Source organism: Bos javanicus, chromosome 5 (assembly GCF_032452875.1).
Source record: "Bos javanicus breed banteng chromosome 5, ARS-OSU_banteng_1.0, whole genome shotgun sequence".
In the NCBI taxonomy this organism is placed as follows: Eukaryota; Metazoa; Chordata; class Mammalia; order Artiodactyla; family Bovidae; genus Bos; species Bos javanicus.
The window spans coordinates 101,208,933-101,225,926 of NC_083872.1; the positions used below are offsets into that span (position 1 = coordinate 101,208,933).

At 39.5% G+C, this 16,994-nt stretch overlaps 1 protein-coding gene across 3 annotated transcripts in view; it reads left to right on the top strand.

Annotated features, from left to right (window-relative positions):
* LOC133248159 (pregnancy zone protein-like) overlaps positions 1-16,994 on the top strand; it is a 60,703-nt gene that overhangs the window by 4,314 nt on the left and 39,395 nt on the right. For 2 of the 3 annotated variants that reach the window (XM_061417955.1, XM_061417956.1), the window contains exons 3-10: positions 1,091-1,271; positions 2,417-2,567; positions 2,715-2,767; positions 3,908-3,928; positions 4,382-4,550; positions 9,298-9,382; positions 12,362-12,485; positions 15,524-15,638. In XM_061417955.1, the coding sequence (XP_061273939.1) occupies positions 1,091-1,271; positions 2,417-2,567; positions 2,715-2,767; positions 3,908-3,928; positions 4,382-4,550; positions 9,298-9,382; positions 12,362-12,485; positions 15,524-15,638 (899 nt within the window). Of the gene's footprint in view, positions 1-1,090; positions 1,272-2,416; positions 2,568-2,714; positions 2,768-3,907; positions 3,929-4,381; positions 4,551-9,297; positions 9,383-12,361; positions 12,486-15,523; positions 15,639-16,994 lie in introns of those variants that run through there. The other variant, XM_061417957.1, reaches the window with a different exon arrangement.

A 16,994-nucleotide genomic window follows, 5' to 3' on the forward strand; every position in this document is an offset into this window, starting at 1 on the left:
AGAAAGAAAAGAGCTAAGGTTGCATCCAAAACAGTGTTGAAAATAGATTCAGTTCCTCTCCATGAATTGTTACCTCTTTAATGTTTCCTGAAACAAAGTGACCTCTGATACCATCATACGAAACCCAAGACCACATACAGACAGATTCTCTTACTGGTTGCAATAATAATTAATTAATTAATAATATCATTTGTTAATAAATTAAATGGAGAAGGAAATGGCAAAGTGTTTTGAGAGGACTGTTGACATATAACTGAGAATTAAAGTTGTATTAAAGTGTACAACACACATATATATTGTGAAAGGATTTTCCCCATTGACCTAACTAATCTATTACATAGATTAATCTAATGATTTATCTAGCACATCTGTCTCTCAGCTATCTACTTTTGAGGGAGAGGTAAGAACATTTAATTTCTGATCTCTGAGAAAATTGCAGTTACATAATACAGTTATCAGCCATAGTCACCATGTTAGATATTATATCTTCAGCTCTTATTACCTCATAAATGACAGTGTATGCCCTTTTACCAACATATTCCTGTTTCCCTCTACCTCCCAGCCATTGGAAAGCATTTTTCTACTCTATGTTTCTAAGTTTGACTTTAAAAAAAAAAAAGATTCCTCATGTAAGTGATACCAGGCATAAGTGTCTTTCTCTGGTTTATTTCACCTAGCACTGTGCCCTCAAGGGCCATCTATGTTGTCACAAAGGGCAGAATTTCCTCCTTTTTTTAAGGTCGAATACTATTCGTGTATGTGTTTGTATGTGTGATCACATTTTCTTGGTTCATTGAAAATTTCTAATTTAGAAAATTACCTCTATCCAAAATGTATAACAACTTATGGAGTGCTTATCCATAGCTTACAAATAGGTTTACTAATGTGGAAATAGTAAATTTCCACAGTACTGGAGAAATGTATGGGTGTTTTAACTTGGTAGGGGGGTTCTGAGTTTCTAAGGTCTATACTCCTTGCCACTCCTGCTGAAATCTAACTTGGTTCTGTGACTGATGAAGATAGCAAAGATTATCTAGAAAACAACCACAATAACCCCTCCATGGCTGACCCCGACCCCTCTTCTCCACAGGCAGTACCTGGTGCTGGTCCCATCACAGCTGTATGCTGGTGTTCCTGAGAAGGTCTGTGTCCTGCTGAATCACCTGAATGAGACAGTGGCATTGACAGTAACTCTGGAATATGAGACGGAGGGCAGGAATCTCCTCACAGACCTGGAGGCGAAAAACTCCTTCTACTGCAGCTCCTTCACGGTCAGCATTCCTCCTTGGGGGAAGGGAAATCATTACAGAGAGAGCACATTAGTTGATGCCTTAGGTTCTGACCCCCAACAATTAAAAAATGTCAGCTTGGTGCTCTGTGATGACCTTGATGGGTGGGATAGGGGTGGGAGGGAGGTCCAAGAGAGAGGGGATATATGTATGTATATAGTTGATTAACTTTGTTGCCCAACAGAAACTAACACAACATCATCAAGCAATTATACTCCAATAAAAAATAAAAGACAAAAAAGAAAAATGAGGAGTACAGAGTGAATTTCAAACAAGTCTAAAGATAAAATTTCTACTGAATATACTTTCATAATATTTACAAACAGAACTGGTACAATATACAAAAGATAACAATGGTTATAAGAAGGATTTTGTTTGTTCTTAAAGCAAACTTTGAAGGTAAATCATATTCATGCCTTTATAGATATAAACACAGATTCATAAAGTTTAGTGACTTATCTAAGTTCTCCCAGATGGTTGACGGTTAATGTACTGTCCTTGTAAGCTTTTACTAACTTAAAGTATTAAAAAGTTAATCATACCAGCTTACTACCAATGATAATATACAGTGCTACTTTTGACTGTTAGAAAATAAATTTTAAAAATTATTTTAATACTACCATATTACTGTCAAAATGAGAACTTGTTATTTCCTTCATTGTCATGACTAGTTGAAGAATTATTTCATTTTTATTGCAATGACATTTCTCCTTTAATCAATTTAATAAATTGCTGCCTTCATGTTACATACTCATATTAATCTATAAAGCAGGGCACATTCCATTTGACCCTGAAAAAATGAAAGCGAAAGTATCTGTTTCTCAGTCATGTCCAGCTGACTCTTTGTGACCCTGTGGTCTGTAGCCCACCAGGCTCCTCTGTCCATGGAATCTCCAGGCAAGAATCTTAGAGTGGATAGCCATTCCCTTCTCCAGGAGATCTTCCTGACCCAGGGATCGAACCTGTGTCTCCTGCATTGCAGGTGGATTCTTTACCGTCTGAACCACCAAGGAAGCCTAGCCCTTACTAATTCCCATGGGACTAACTAGAGAAATGAGAAAGTCACAAAAGCTGAGACCCTCAGAAGTGGATCTGGACAGATTCTTCAGCTCATTTCTGTTTTACAGATTCCGGATTCTTTTCCCTTCGCATTCATAACCGTGCAGGTGCAAGGACCAACCCAGAACTTCATAAAGAAGAAGCCAATATACATTACAAAAGCAGAAAGTCTAGTCTTTGTCCAGACAGACAAACCCATCTACAAGCCAGGACAAACAGGTATAAGGAACTAAACAAGCAAAGGCAATCTGAAGGGTTGGAGGTGTAGTTCTCTGTTACCTTTTGGAAATCCTGGCACATTGTTATTTGTGTTACCACCCTGAATTTCCATTGGTGGCTTTCATGAGAAAAATCTCTGTGTTTCAGTGCAATTCCGCATTTTCTCTGTGGATGTCAACTTTCACCCTTTGAATGAAACAGTAAGTCTCATAGCAATGGCTATTTTGTTGTTGTTCAGTCGCCAAGTTGTGTCTGACTCTTTGCAACCCCATGAACTGCCTCACACCTGCTTCCCTGTCCTGCACTAACTCCCAGAGTTTGCTCAAGTTCATGTCCTTTGAGTAAGTGATGCTATCTAACCATCTCCTACTCTGTCGCCCTCTTCTCCTTTGCCTTCCATCTTTCCCAGCAGTAAGACTGGCAGAAAAAAAAAAAAAAAAAAGCCAAAATGTAAAATCTGTTCTTTGGAGAACCTGAGACCAATATGAGATACTTAAACCTACCACAGAAAGTTCTCCAAAGCATATGGCTACTGGAGGATAAGGGAGATAAGTTCATCAACTACATTCTTAAAGTTAATTAAATATTCGGTTGAAATTATCTCCTTAAAGACTCAATTATTCTAAATGAACAAAAGAAAATAAATGCATCTGATATCTCTCTTAAGAGAAATGGAGAATTTCTCACAGATGAAAGTCAGCTGCCAAATAAAACTCATTATTTGGACCTTTTTACACAAATCTAGGTTACATTACTTCATAAAAGGAAATCATGATTTCTTTTCTGTTTGTTCTTTTTTTTAAGAATTTTTTTTCCATCTCTTAAAAAAAAAAAATTTATCCATGTTTGGTTATGCTAGGTCTTTGTTGCTGCTCAGACTTTTCTCTAGTTGTGGAGAGCGGGGGCTGCTCTCTAGCCGCAGTGCACAGGCATCTCATTGCGTTGCTTCACTTGTTGCAGAGCACAGGCTTTAAGGTGCATGCGCTTAGTAGTTATGGTTCCCAGGCTCTAGAGCACAGACTCAATAGTTGGTGCACACAGGTTTAGTTGCCTCACAGCATGTGGGATCTTCCCAAATAAGGGATTGAAACTGTCGCCTTCACTGGCAGGTGGATTCTTTACCACTGAGCCATCAGGGAAGCCCCCATCATTTCTTCAGAGACTATGTCCCAGACCGAACATATGAAGTGTTATGACTCAAACAGGGCCACATTTCCTTGTCCAGACAAGAACTGAATAGGCTCAACTTCCTTCTGGTCCAAATACTGTTTTAATGCTGGTGTCACAGTTTTGTCTTTCTATACTCTGTCTCACATTCACCCTATTTGTTTTCTTTTCAGTTCCTGGTGGTTTATATTGAGGTAGGTAATATCTTGTGTCTCTCTCTTGGGATGAGGCCTCACTGTGAGTTATATTAACTTTCCTCTTTCCACTTTCTCCTTCCCCACTGCCACTTCTTCAGAACTAAATAAATACTGTTTTCCCTGTCTCTCATAAATCCTGGGGAGAGTTGATAAGATGTCAATGAAATAACAAAATACCCTGAGATGATGCAACGTAGTGGCTCTTCCAATATTTCTGACTGAGATAGTATGCATAATCACAAAAAGAGGTACTATCACCTGTCATATCTCAGCTGGGCAAGTTGCCCTTTTCTAGTCTAGAATTCTTACAAACCTTTGCCAATACCTCTGGTGCCAATTTACCAACCAGCTAATTAGCCTGCTTCCCATGTCATCCTCCCTGAAAAGCTGTTCTACTCAAAACTATATATTTCAATTGCTTCAATATACTTGTGATGCTTTTACATATAGAACCCCAAAAGGAACCGGATTTTCCAATGGCCCAGTTTCAAATTGCAAGGGGGACTCAGTCAGCTCTCTTTCCCACTCTCAGTGGAGCCCGCACTGGGTCCCTACAAGGTGGTACTGCTGAAGGAGCCTGGGAAAAGAATAGAGCACTCTTTTGAAGTGGATGAATACGGTAAGAATTCTACACATGTCAAACACATGTATGACATTAAAGAATACAAGATTGGATCATTTTTATATGTAGTGACAAGCAAAAATCTAGCATATAACAATCAAAAAGTAGCAAGAATTTTTATCTAAATATTTGCCAAACACTTCATGCACTATCTCATTAAATCCTTACAATAGCCCTCTGAGGCAGATACTATACCATCTCTATTTTACAAATGAGTATATTGATACTAGAGAAGTGAAAAATTTACCAAAATCATGGAGCCAAGAGGCATAAGAGATTTTAATAGTTCCAACTGACCCTATTCAAACATAAATTATTAACCAATATATTGTGTTATCTACATGCATCTCTTGATCTATATCTTATAACAGGATGTATTTTCTGGGATTGCATCCTTGCTGTCTGTAACCTACATGTAATTTACGCTAATAATAGTTCTCAGACATTGAAACCATCTTATTAGTTATCAATTATGTAGAATTTCTAATGTAGGTTAAATACATCATGCTGTGGATAAGGAGTTGTTGTTGTTCTACTGCTAAGTCATGTCCAACTCTTTGTAACCCAATGGACTGCAGCATGCCAGGCTTCCCTGTCCTTCACTATCTCCTGGAGCTCACTCAGACTCAAGTCCATGGAGTCAGTCATGCCATCCAACTATCTCATCCTATGCCTGCTCTTATCCTCCTGTCCTCAATCTTTCCCAGCATCACAGCCTTTTCCAATGAGTCAGCTCTTCACATCAGGTAGACAAAGCATTGCAGTTTCAGCTTCAGCATCAGTCCTTCCAATGAATATTCAGGTTTGATTTCTTTTAGGACAGACTGATTTGATCTCCTTGCTGTCCAAGGGACTCTCAAGAGTCTTCTCTAATACCACAGTTTGAAAGCATCAGTGCTTCCATGCTCAGCCTTCTTTATGGTCCAACTCTCAAACCCATACATGACTACTGGAAATACCATAGCTTTGACTATACAGGCCTTTGTCAGCAAAGTGATGTCTCTGCTTTTTAATACACTATCTAGGTTTTTCATAGCTTTTCTTCCAAGGAGCAAGCAGCTTTTAATTTCATGGCTACAGTCACCATCTGAAGTGATTTTGAAGCCCAAAAATATAAAATCTGCCACTATTTCCACGTTTTCTCCATCTGTTTGCCATGAATAGGAGACTTATCACAAAAACAGGATTCTCCAGTCTCACCAGAACTGCCATGAGAATTATGGAACAGGGATTAACTATAGGAACGACTAACCTTATATACAACTGTGTGGGAGAGGCTGGAAAAGTCAGAGTCCCGCAGGAGGAGTTGGTGGATCTGAGGAAATCACTAACCAGGCCTCCTGAAGCAAGGTTGAGGATGTACAGATCAGAACTTACAAGGGCACATTCAGATTCCAGAGTGGACCACTGAGGGAAACTGGCAGAAGAATCAATGGGAGGATGTTAGCTCTCCCTCCTCCCACTTTGTATTTCTATAACCAGGTGTCTGGCAGTGGGCCCAGGGTCTCTGTGAGTCAGCAGGGTTAGAAGTTGGGAAGAAGAGCTAGAACAGACAGAGAAAAAAATAAGGACAAACTGAAAGTTTCTGGCCCATCTGTACCTGTGACCATGTCTAATCATCAGATCAGATCAGTGACTCATACGTGTCCAACTCTTTGCGACCCCATGAATCGCAGCATGCCAGGCCTCCCTGTCAATCACCAACTCCTGGAGTTCACTCAGACTCACGTCCATCGAGTCAGTGATGCCATCCAGCCATCTCATCCTCTGTCGTCCCCTTCTCCTCTTGCCCCCAGTCCCTCCCAGCATCAGAGTGTTTTGCAATGAGTCAACTCTTCGCATGAGGTGGCCAAAGTACTGCAGTTTCAGCTTTAGCATCATTCCTTCCAAAGAAATTCCAGGGCTGATCTCCTTCAGAATGGACTGGTTGGATCTCCTTGCAGTCCAAGGGACTCTCGAGAGTCTTCTCCAACACCACAGTTCAAAAGCATCAATTCTTCGGCACTTAGCCTTCTTCACAGTCCAACTCTCACATCCATACATGACCACAGGAAAAATCATAGCCTTGACTAGATGAATCTTTGTTGGCAAAGTAATGTCTCTGCTTTTGAATATGCTATCTAGGTTGGTCATAACTTTCCTTCCAAGGAGTAAGCTTCTTTTAATTTCATGGCTGCAGTCACCATCTGCAGTGATTTTGGAGCCCAAAAAAATAAAGTCTGGCACTGTTTCCCCATCTATTTCCCATGAAGTGATGGGACCGGATGCCATGATCTTCGTTTTCTGTATGTTGAGCTTTAAGCCAACTTTTTCATTCTCCATTTTCACTTTCATCAAGAGGCTTTTTAGTTCCTCTTCACTTTCTGCCATAAGGGTCGTGTCATCTGCATATCTGAGGTTATTGATATTTCTCCCGGCAATCTTGATTCCAGCTTGTGTTTCTTCCAGTCCAGCCTTTCTCATGATGTACTCTGCATATAAGTTAAATAAACAGGGTGACAATATACAACCTTGATGAACTCCTTTTCCTATTTGGAACCAGTCTGTTGTTCCATGTCCAGTTCTAACTGTTGCTTCCTGATCTGCATACAAATTTCTCAAGAGGCAGATCAGGTGGTCTGGTATTCCCATGTCTTTCAGAATTTTCCAGTTTATTGTGATCCACACAGTCAAAGGCTTTGGCATAGTCAATAAAGCAGAAATAGATGTTTTTCTGGAACTCTCTTGCTTTTTCCATGATCCAGTGGATGTTGGCAATTTGATCTCTGGTTCCTCTGCCTTTTCTAAAATCAGCTTGAACATCAGGAAGTTCACGGTTCACATATTGCTGAAGCCTGGCTTGGAGAATTTTGAGCATTACTTTACTAGCGTGTGAGATGAGTGCAATTGTGTGGTAGTTTGAACATTCTTTGGCATTGCCTTTCTTTGGGATTGGAATGAAAACTGACCTTTTCCAGTCCTGTGGCCACTGCTGAGTTTTCCAAATGTGCTGGCATATTGAGTGCAGCACTTTCACAGCATCATCTTTCAGGATTTGGAATAGCTCAACTGGAATTCCATCACCTCCACTAGCTTTTTTCGTAGTGATGCCTTCTAAGGCCCACTTGACTTCACATTCAAGGATGTCTGGCTCTAGGTCAGTGATCACACCATCATGATTATCTGGGTTGTGAAGATCTTTTTTGTACAGTTCTTCTGTGTATTCTTGCCATCTCTTCTTAATATCTTCTGCTTCTGTTAGGTCCATACCATTTCTGTCCTTTATCGAGCCCATCTTTGCATGAAATGTTCCCTTGGTATCTCTGATTTTCTTGAAGAGATCCCTAGTCTTTCCCATTCTGTTGTTTTCCTCTATTTCTTTGCATTGATCGCTGAAGGCTTTCTTATCTCTTCTTGCTATTCTTTGGAACTCTGCATTCAGATGTTTATATCTTTCCTTTTCTCCTTTGCTTTTCACTTTTCTTTTCACAGCTGTTTGTAAGGCTTCCCCAGACAGCCATTTTGATTTTTTGCATTTCTTTTCCATGGTGATGGTCTTGATCCCTGTCTCCTGTACAATGTCACGAACCTCCATCCATAGTTCATCAGGCACTCTATCTATCAGATCTAGGCCCTTAAATCTATTTCTCACTTCCACTGTATAATCATAAGGGATTTGATTTAGGTCATACCTGAATGGTCTAGTGGTTTTCCCTACTTTCTTCAATTTAAGTCTGAATTTGGCAATTAGGAGTTCATGGTCTGAGCCACAGTCAGCTCCTGGTCTTGTTTTTGCTGACTGTATAGAGCTTCTCCATCTTGGCTGCAAAGAATATAATCAATCTGATTTCGGTGTTGACCATCTGGTGATGTCCTTCTGTAAGGTCTTCTCTTGTGTTGTTGGAAGATGGTGTTTGTTATGACCAGTGCATTTTCTTGGCAAAACTCTATTAGTCTTTGCCCTGCTTCATTCCGTATTCCAAGGCCAAATTTGCCTGTTACTCCAAGTGTTTCTTGACTTCCTACTTTTGCATTCCAGTCCACTATAATGAAAAGGACATCTTTTTTGGGTGTTAGTTCTAAAAGGTCTTGTAGGTCTTCATAGAACTGTTCAACTTCAGCTTCTTCCACGTTACTGGTTGGGGCATAGACTTGGATTACTGTGATATTGAATGGTTTGCCTTGGAAACGAACAGAGATCATTCTGTCGTTTTTGAGATTGCATCTAAGTACTGCATTTCAGACTCTTTTGTTGACCATGATGGCCACTCCATTTCTTCTGAGGGATTCCTGCCTGCAGTAGTAGATATAATGGTCATCTGAATTAAATTCACCCATTCCAGTCCATTTCAGTTCGCTGATTCCTAGAATGTCGACATTCACTCTTGCCATCTCTTGTTTGACACTTCCAATTTGCCTTGATTCATGGACCTGACATTCCAGGTTCCTATGCAATATTGTCTAATCATGGTGACCTTCAGAGACTAATGGAGCTGTTTCCCTCTCACCTTTGAAATCTTGGACAAATTCTGAGGAGAGTCTAGGAACTATAATACCAGCCTAAGTTACCATGGTGCTAACTGCCCATGGGTATGAATGGCATCTCTTTTTTGCCAGTAGTGACCTGCTGCTCCTTATTGTAATTGAAATCACTTCATGTGACTCTTTGTTACAAGATTCTGTAATAGAATCATTACTAATACTCTTGCAAGACTTTCTGCCTGCTCTCACACTTGTTTTTTTTTTTTTCTTTTATTGGTAACAGTTTTGCCCAAATTTGAGGTCCAAGTGAAAATGCCCAAGAAGATTAGTTTCCTAGAGGATGAATTTGAGGTTTCTGTCTGCAGCCTGTGAGTTACATTTTTTATCTTATTTCTATTTCCCTACCCTGTTTGTATTGCACATAACGATTACTGACCTTCCAACTGTTTTAATTAAAGAAGGAACGAGTCTCTCCAACTGTCTGAGCTTAGACCAAGGAGCAGGGGTGATAGCATGCAATATGTTTACTACTGTTAGTAAAATTATTAACTGAGCATTTAAAATGTGCCAGGCAATGTTCAAAATGCCTTGCACTTATTTGTGTTTTTGTTCTTACACTAACCTTGTGAGACGAGGATAATAATTCTCATTTTACAAATGAGGAAACTATAACATATAAAGAATAAACTAACTTGTTCAAGTTCCTGCAGACAATAAATGGCAGATTGGAATTTAAATCCAACAGTCTGGCTCCAGACCCTGAACCTTTCTCCATAATTCTATATTGCCTCGGCAAGTAACAAAAAAAATACATATAGCTCCATGAAGCATTTCTATATCCCAGACACTGGGCTAAAGTGAACCCAAACCATCTAATTCTGGAGCCCATAGCTTCCATGTTATTCTATGTCTTATTATCTCCTATTTTGTATTGTCCCCAATTTTTTAAACTCTGGGAAGCTAGAAAGAAGTTAAGCAGACCCTCTATCTTAAATGCTGGATATATTAATATAGAATTAAAAATGCATGTCATTTAACTTTTTTGCAAGGTAGAAATAGAGATACAGACATAGAGAACAAATGTAGGGACACCAAAAGGGGAAAGGGGTGTGGGATGAATTGGGAGATTGGGATTGACATGTACACACTACTGATACTATGCATAAAATAGGTAACTAATGAGAACATGCTGGTTAGTGCAGGAAACTCTACTCACTGCTCTGTGGTAACCTAAATGGTAAGGAAATCCAAAAAAGAGGGGATATATGTTTCTGTATAGCTGACTCACTTTGTTGTACAGCAGAAACTAACACAATATTGTAAAACAACTATACTCTGGTTTAATAAAATGAAATTTTAAAAAAGAAATAAACAAAATGCATGCTATTTATTTCTTCCCTGATTGCCTTTGGGCAATAAAGTCCCCTCCAGTTACATCAAGGAGGTTGGATTTACTGCTTGCTTTTAAAAACAACATGAAAAACATGTGTTTTCCTCCTTCTCACCAGCTTTGATGCTTCACATTTTTTCATCAGGGAGAAAGCCTTTTGCTTCAGATTTAAAGAGAAGATTCAACAAAGTGACTAAATTTAGTAAATAATGTATTACTTTATCAGCACGTATAAAAATTTGAAGGGGAGGAGACACTAAAAAGAGGAAGCTTGGGGTTTCTGAGACCGAAATTCACCTACTTAACAGTTTGGACAGGGTCTCAAATTTAAGTATGCATCAGAATCAATGGAGGTGCTTATTTCAAATGTAGATTCCTTGGCCCCACCTCTAAATCTGAGGAAGGATTTGGTACTCTGAATCTCACTGCATGTCTCAGGGAATGTCCATGGAGGTTGTCCAGAAAGCATACTTTAAGAAACAATAGACTGAGTTCAGCTTCACATCACGCCTTAGTCTGTTCAGGCCATCATAACAAAATACCACAGACTGAGGAGCTTATTAACAACAGAACTGCACTGTTCACAGTTCTACTGTTGTTCTATCACTCAGTCGTGTCCAACTCTTTGTGACCTCATGGACTGCAGACACCAGGCTTCCCTGTCCTTCACCGTCTCCCAGAGCTTGCTAGAACTCATGTCCACTGATTCAGTGATGCCATCCAACAACCTCGTCCTCTGTTGGCCCCTTCTCCTCCTGTTCACAGTCCCAGAGGCTGGGAAATCCAAGATCAAGTGCCTGCATGGTCACGTTCTGGTGAAGGTACTCTTTCTGGTTCAGAGCATCTTCTTGTGTCCTCACATGGAAGGAGGGACAAGAGATCTCTCTGGAGCCTCTTTTATGAAGGCACTCACCCATTCATGAAAACTTCACCCTCCTCCCAAAACCCTCACCTCCTAAACTATCATCCTTTGGGATTTAGAATTTCAACATGAATCTCAAGGTGACATAATATTCAGGCCATACATCACATCCTTCCATCAGATTTGGCAGAATCCAACTTCCCTTTCACTTTTCACTTTCATGCATTGGAGAAGGAAATGGCAACCCACTCCAGTGTTCTTGCCTGGAGAATCCCAGGGACGGGGGAGCCTGGTGGGCTTCCATCTACGGGGTCACAGAGAGTTGGACACGACTGAAGCAACTTAGCAGCAGCAGCAGCGACTATCATGATACAGTTCATTTGTAATATTTTTGTTCTGTAGCTAGCACTTTCCCATTTAATTCCTCACTTATCCTCTTAAAACATATAAAAGTTAGGGAGGACTTAGAAATACACTCTTGGGACTTCCTTAATGGTCCAGTGGCTAAAAATTTGCCTTCCAAGGCAGGGGGTGCAGATTCAATCCCTGGTTAGGGAGATAAGATCCCACATGTTTTGCTGCCAAAAAAAAAAACAAACAACAGAAGCAATATTATAACAAATTCGGGAAAGATTTTTAAGTCCACAACAACAACAACAACAAAAATCTTAAAAAATAAAACCAGCAAACAAACAAAAGAAATACACTCTCTATATTTCCCTAATTTCTTTCCCTAAGACAACTTTGGAGGTGCTGACAAAGTTAGAATCATAACCTAGATAATATGACAGCAGAGAAAGAAGGAAATAGGCAGTTTTATAGTCAAACCTCAACTGAGAGGAAGGTAAGATCTGAGAAAAACCATACTGTTACTTTTCCATTTGGAGGTGTTTCAAAAAACAATTCAGTACTCATAAGTATTTTCTTTTAGAGGTATAGATAAGACAGTTTCAGAATAAGTACTTCTAAAGTGCTAATGCTATGAAAGGAAATGCAATTGCTGTAGATGAGTAAGATGAATGGATCAAATCATGTGTAGGAAATGTAAGTTATTTATGTTAAATATCTTTTTGTATGACCACTTTATTGTTACAGATACACATATGGAAAGCCTGTCCGTGGCCTGGTGACGATTAATGTATGCAGAAAATATTTACAGTACAGTTCTTCCTGTAACGGAAAATATCCAAAAAGCATCTGTGAAGAATTCAGTCAACAGGTATATGGAAACTACTCTCCCCAGGACACTAACACCAGATCTTGCTTTCTTGCAACTGATAATACAATAAAGAACACAATACAATGCAACATAATACAATGCGATATGAGAGTAGTATTTGAATTAGTCACCTAGGAAAACTGTGGAATAAGGGAAATATTTTAAGATTGCCTGGCAATAATAAAAACCCACTTGAAGACAGGGCTCATGGATTTATGATAGTATTTATTTGGCCAGTTTTGCAATTTCCTTCTGATAGCAATCAAAATGCCAGGTGTCCAGGCATAAAAGGATGTGGAAGTCTCCAAAGTTGACTTTAATCAAACAGAAAAGAGAAGAAAAATATGGCAAATGTTAAGAATTGGGCCAGTGGAGAATCAAATGACACTGTGGAATCTAACCTGCATGTGGGAGTCTATGAGATCAGCATCAGGTTGAAGAAAGGGGGACCAAGTGAAAAGATGGATGAGAGTCCTTGATTACATCAAAGATGTAAAGGAAACAGCAGCAGGACATGTATTAAGAAATGAAATGTTAAAAAAAAAAAAAAAGAAATGAAATGTATGAATTACTAATTTCAGAGGAAGAGTACAAAAAAGGTCAGGGTGAGGCAGTGTGAGCAGACATTGTCAGGTGTGGAAAAGCAAGTTATCTAAGTTGCAGAATGAAAGGCTAAGGTGGTGAACATGATGATGAAGGTCAAGATGAATACGGATAAGCAAGATAAACATGAGAGAAATATAGCTGTCAAAATCTTTATCAAATCAGGGAGACTAAGATTCATTTTCATTTTCAAATGAGTCATGACATCTGTATATAAGTAAATTAAATTGATTAAAGTTGTGCAATAAATATTTCCAGGCAAGAATACTGGAATGGGTAACCATTCCCTTCTCCAGGGAATCTTCTGGACCCGGGGATGGAACCTTGGTCTCCTGCATTGCAGGCAGACTATTTACCATCTGAGCCACCAGGGAAGCCCAAATTAAGTGTGACTAAATTTTACTATGCAATAAATATCATGTAAACAAGTAAAAAATGAAAACAAATCTTTATTATAATATGGATCCCAATGTTTAGTTTAGAAATCTAATTTCTAAAATGAATCATCTAGTCAATAAATATATGTGCTTTCATTAATGTCCTAGATATCAAGAAAACACAGTTAACAATCCCTAGTCAATATTTAGGCTGCCCTGATGACTCAGCAGTAAAGAATCTGCCTGCAATGCAGGAGATGTGGGTTCGATCTTGGGTCAGGAAGATCCCCTGGAGAAGGAAATGCAACCCGGTATTCTTGCCTGGAGAATCCCATGGACAGAGAAGACTGGCGATCTACAGTCTGTGGGGTGGCAAAAGAGTCAGACACAACTGACCCACTGAACAACTACAGTCAATATTTAGGTGGAGATCATTACAGAGGATTCTTAGAACATAGTATGTCTGAGTTGTGTTTAGAAGAGCTGTAACTGTTGGCCACAATGAGAGTGGAAGCAAGAAAAGATATTTAAGGAACAACGTACACAAAGAGATAAAATTACAAAATACCATGGCATGTTGGGAAACACTGAGCTACATTGCCTTCAGTTCAGTTCAGTTCAGTCGCTCAGTCGTGTCCGACTCTTTGCCACCCCATGAATCACAGCACACCAGGCCTCCCTGTCCATCACCAACTCCCGGAGTTCACTCAAACTCATGTCCATCAAGTGGGTGATGCCATCCAGCCATCTCATCCTCTGTCGTCCCCTTCTCCTCCTGCCCCCAATCTCTCCCAGCATCAGAGTCTTTTCCAATGAGTCAACTCTTCACATGAGGTGGCCAAAGTCCTGGAGTTTCAGCTTTAGCATCAGTCCTTCCAATGAACACCCAGGACTGATCTCCTTTAGAATGGACTGGTTGGGTCTCCTCGCAGTCCAAGGGACTCTCAAGAGTCTTCTCCAACACCATAGTTCAAAAGCATCAATTCTTCAGCGCTCAGCTTTCTCCACAGTCCTACTCTCACATCCATACATGACTACTGGAAAAACCATAGCCTTGACTAGACGGACCTTTGTTGGCAAAGTAATGTCTCTGCTTTTTAATATGCTATCTAGGTTGTGAAAGTTTGTTGTTGAATCACGCGAAGACACCGGGATTCTTGACCCCCGGAGGAGAAGACTTCAATCCAGGGCCAGAGACAAGGCTTGATCGCTCAGAGCTTTTGTGTAATAAAGTTTTATTAAAGTATAAAGGAGATAGAGAAAGCTTCTGACATAGGCATCAGAAGGGGGCAAAAAGAGTAGCCGCTTGCTAGTGTTAGCAATGAAGTTATATACTCTCCAATGAATCCAAAGAATGTCTGGAGGTTGTAAAGACCTCACCAGACCTACTCCCATAATTTACATTTTAAGATAACAGAAGGTTTAATCCAGAGACTGTCCTTAGGCAGGATACATTATTGTTATATAATCCTAAGGAATGTGGAGAAAGAAAAAAGTTTGTTCTTTCTTCCTCCTTGAGAATTCCAGACCCCTCTCTCCTTGGGGACCCCTAGACTCCCTATCAACCTGCCTAGGAAATGACTCTCTGAGTTGGTCATACATTGCATTAGTCGTGTCCAACTCTTTCCGACTCTATGGACTATAGCTCACCAGGCTCCTCTGTCCAAGGGCTTTCCCAGGCAAGAATATTGGAGTCAGTTGCCATGACCTCCTCCAGGGGATTTTACCAATCCAGTAATTGAACCTGCATCTCCTGTGTCTCCTGCATTGGCAGGCAGGTTCTTTATCACTAGCGCCACATAGGAAGGAAAGTTTAATATGACAGAAATGGGATAGGCTTTCAGAAGCGAGGGGAGAAAGCAAAGGTTGGCAATGATTTGATGAAATGATTAGTGAACAAATTTTGTATCACCTGGGGGAAAAGATAAGAACCCAAAAAGTGAACAAAACATTTGTAAAATTTTCTTCTGTGGCCAACACAAAATCGTCATTGGTTGAAAACTGACTTTTTTAAATCACAAATCAGAGAACCCAGGATTTCTCTTCCTTTCTTTTCAGGCAGATGATGAAGGTTGTTTCACACAACTAGTAAATGCTAAATCACTTCAGCTGAAACAAAAAGGATATGAGAGGACATTACAAGTGGAAGCCAAGGTCAGAGAGGAGGGAACAGGTTTGTATCATTATTAAATGTGTATTAACTTGTTGAACATTTATCAAATATTCAATCCATGTAAAATACTTTCTAGTTTCTGGGGACTGTGTTAGTGATATGGTCTCTCCCCTCAAGGAATTAGGAATCTAAAAAGAAATTATACATATAAATGGCTATGTATATATGTATCTATGTATTATATATAACCATAATAAAATTTGGAGGCTTCCCAGGTAGCACTAGTGATAAAGAAACCGCCTGCCAGATCCCCTGGAGGAGGGCATGGCAACCCACTCCAGGACTCTTGCCTGGAGAATCCCATCAACAGAGGAACTTGGCAGGCTATGGTCCATAGGGTTGCAAGGAGTCAGACACGACTGAAGCGACTTGGCATGCACCATAAAGTTTTCACAGGAAGTGTTAATAAATAAGGGCACAATGAGTGTGAAGAGAGATAGGTCATTCTAATATAGACCAAAAAAAAAAAAACTTCTAAAAGGTAGCATTTGAGCAGATTTGAATAGAATGGATTGTATTTCGAAACAGTCAAAGTGAAGTCGCTCAGTCCTGCCCAGCTCTTTGCGACCCCAGGGACTGTGGCCTATCAGGCTCTAAGGTGCCTCTCAGTCCATGGAATTTTCCAGGCATGAATACTGGAGTGGGTTGCCATTTCCTTCTCCAGGGGATCTTCCCAACCCAGAGATCGAACCCGGGTCTCCCGCACTGCAGGCAGAGGCTTTACCATCTGAGCCACCAGGGATGCCCGCTTTGAAACAGTTCACCAGAAAAGCATAATAAGCATAAAACAAATGCCTTCAGTCCCAAAGGAATCTTTAAAAGTAGGTTGGTGCTAAGGTGTTTAGAAAAGTAAATTGTATACTAGAGAGGTTAGACTTTATTATGAAAGCATTGGATATCTTCAGCTATATTTAAGGAGAATGACCTAATAAACTATTTTTTAAGTTAATTCCAAAAAAACTATCATATAAATAAAATAATTGTTAATTCCAAATAAAATGCTAACTTAACAGAACCCTCAAATATAAAAAAATAGCAACTGAACCATACAATGCTAATTACAAGGGAAGGCAATGATAAAAAGTAAAAAAAAAAAATCTGTTAATGCTATTAAAAGTATGAGTTCATACCCAGAATTATCATAATGCTATTTTGAATATTATCCACTTTTTAAAAATCATGTTTTCATTACATAGAAAAAAACACAAATTTCACTTTTCTTCAAAGGGATGTCAATCCTAAATGTGATTTGAAACATTTGAGTAAAACTTTTTAGTTTTTTCCCCTCAAGCTATTGAATATTTTCCAATTGCCATTTAGTAGTTTTATATAGAACATACACTACTTAGACTACTC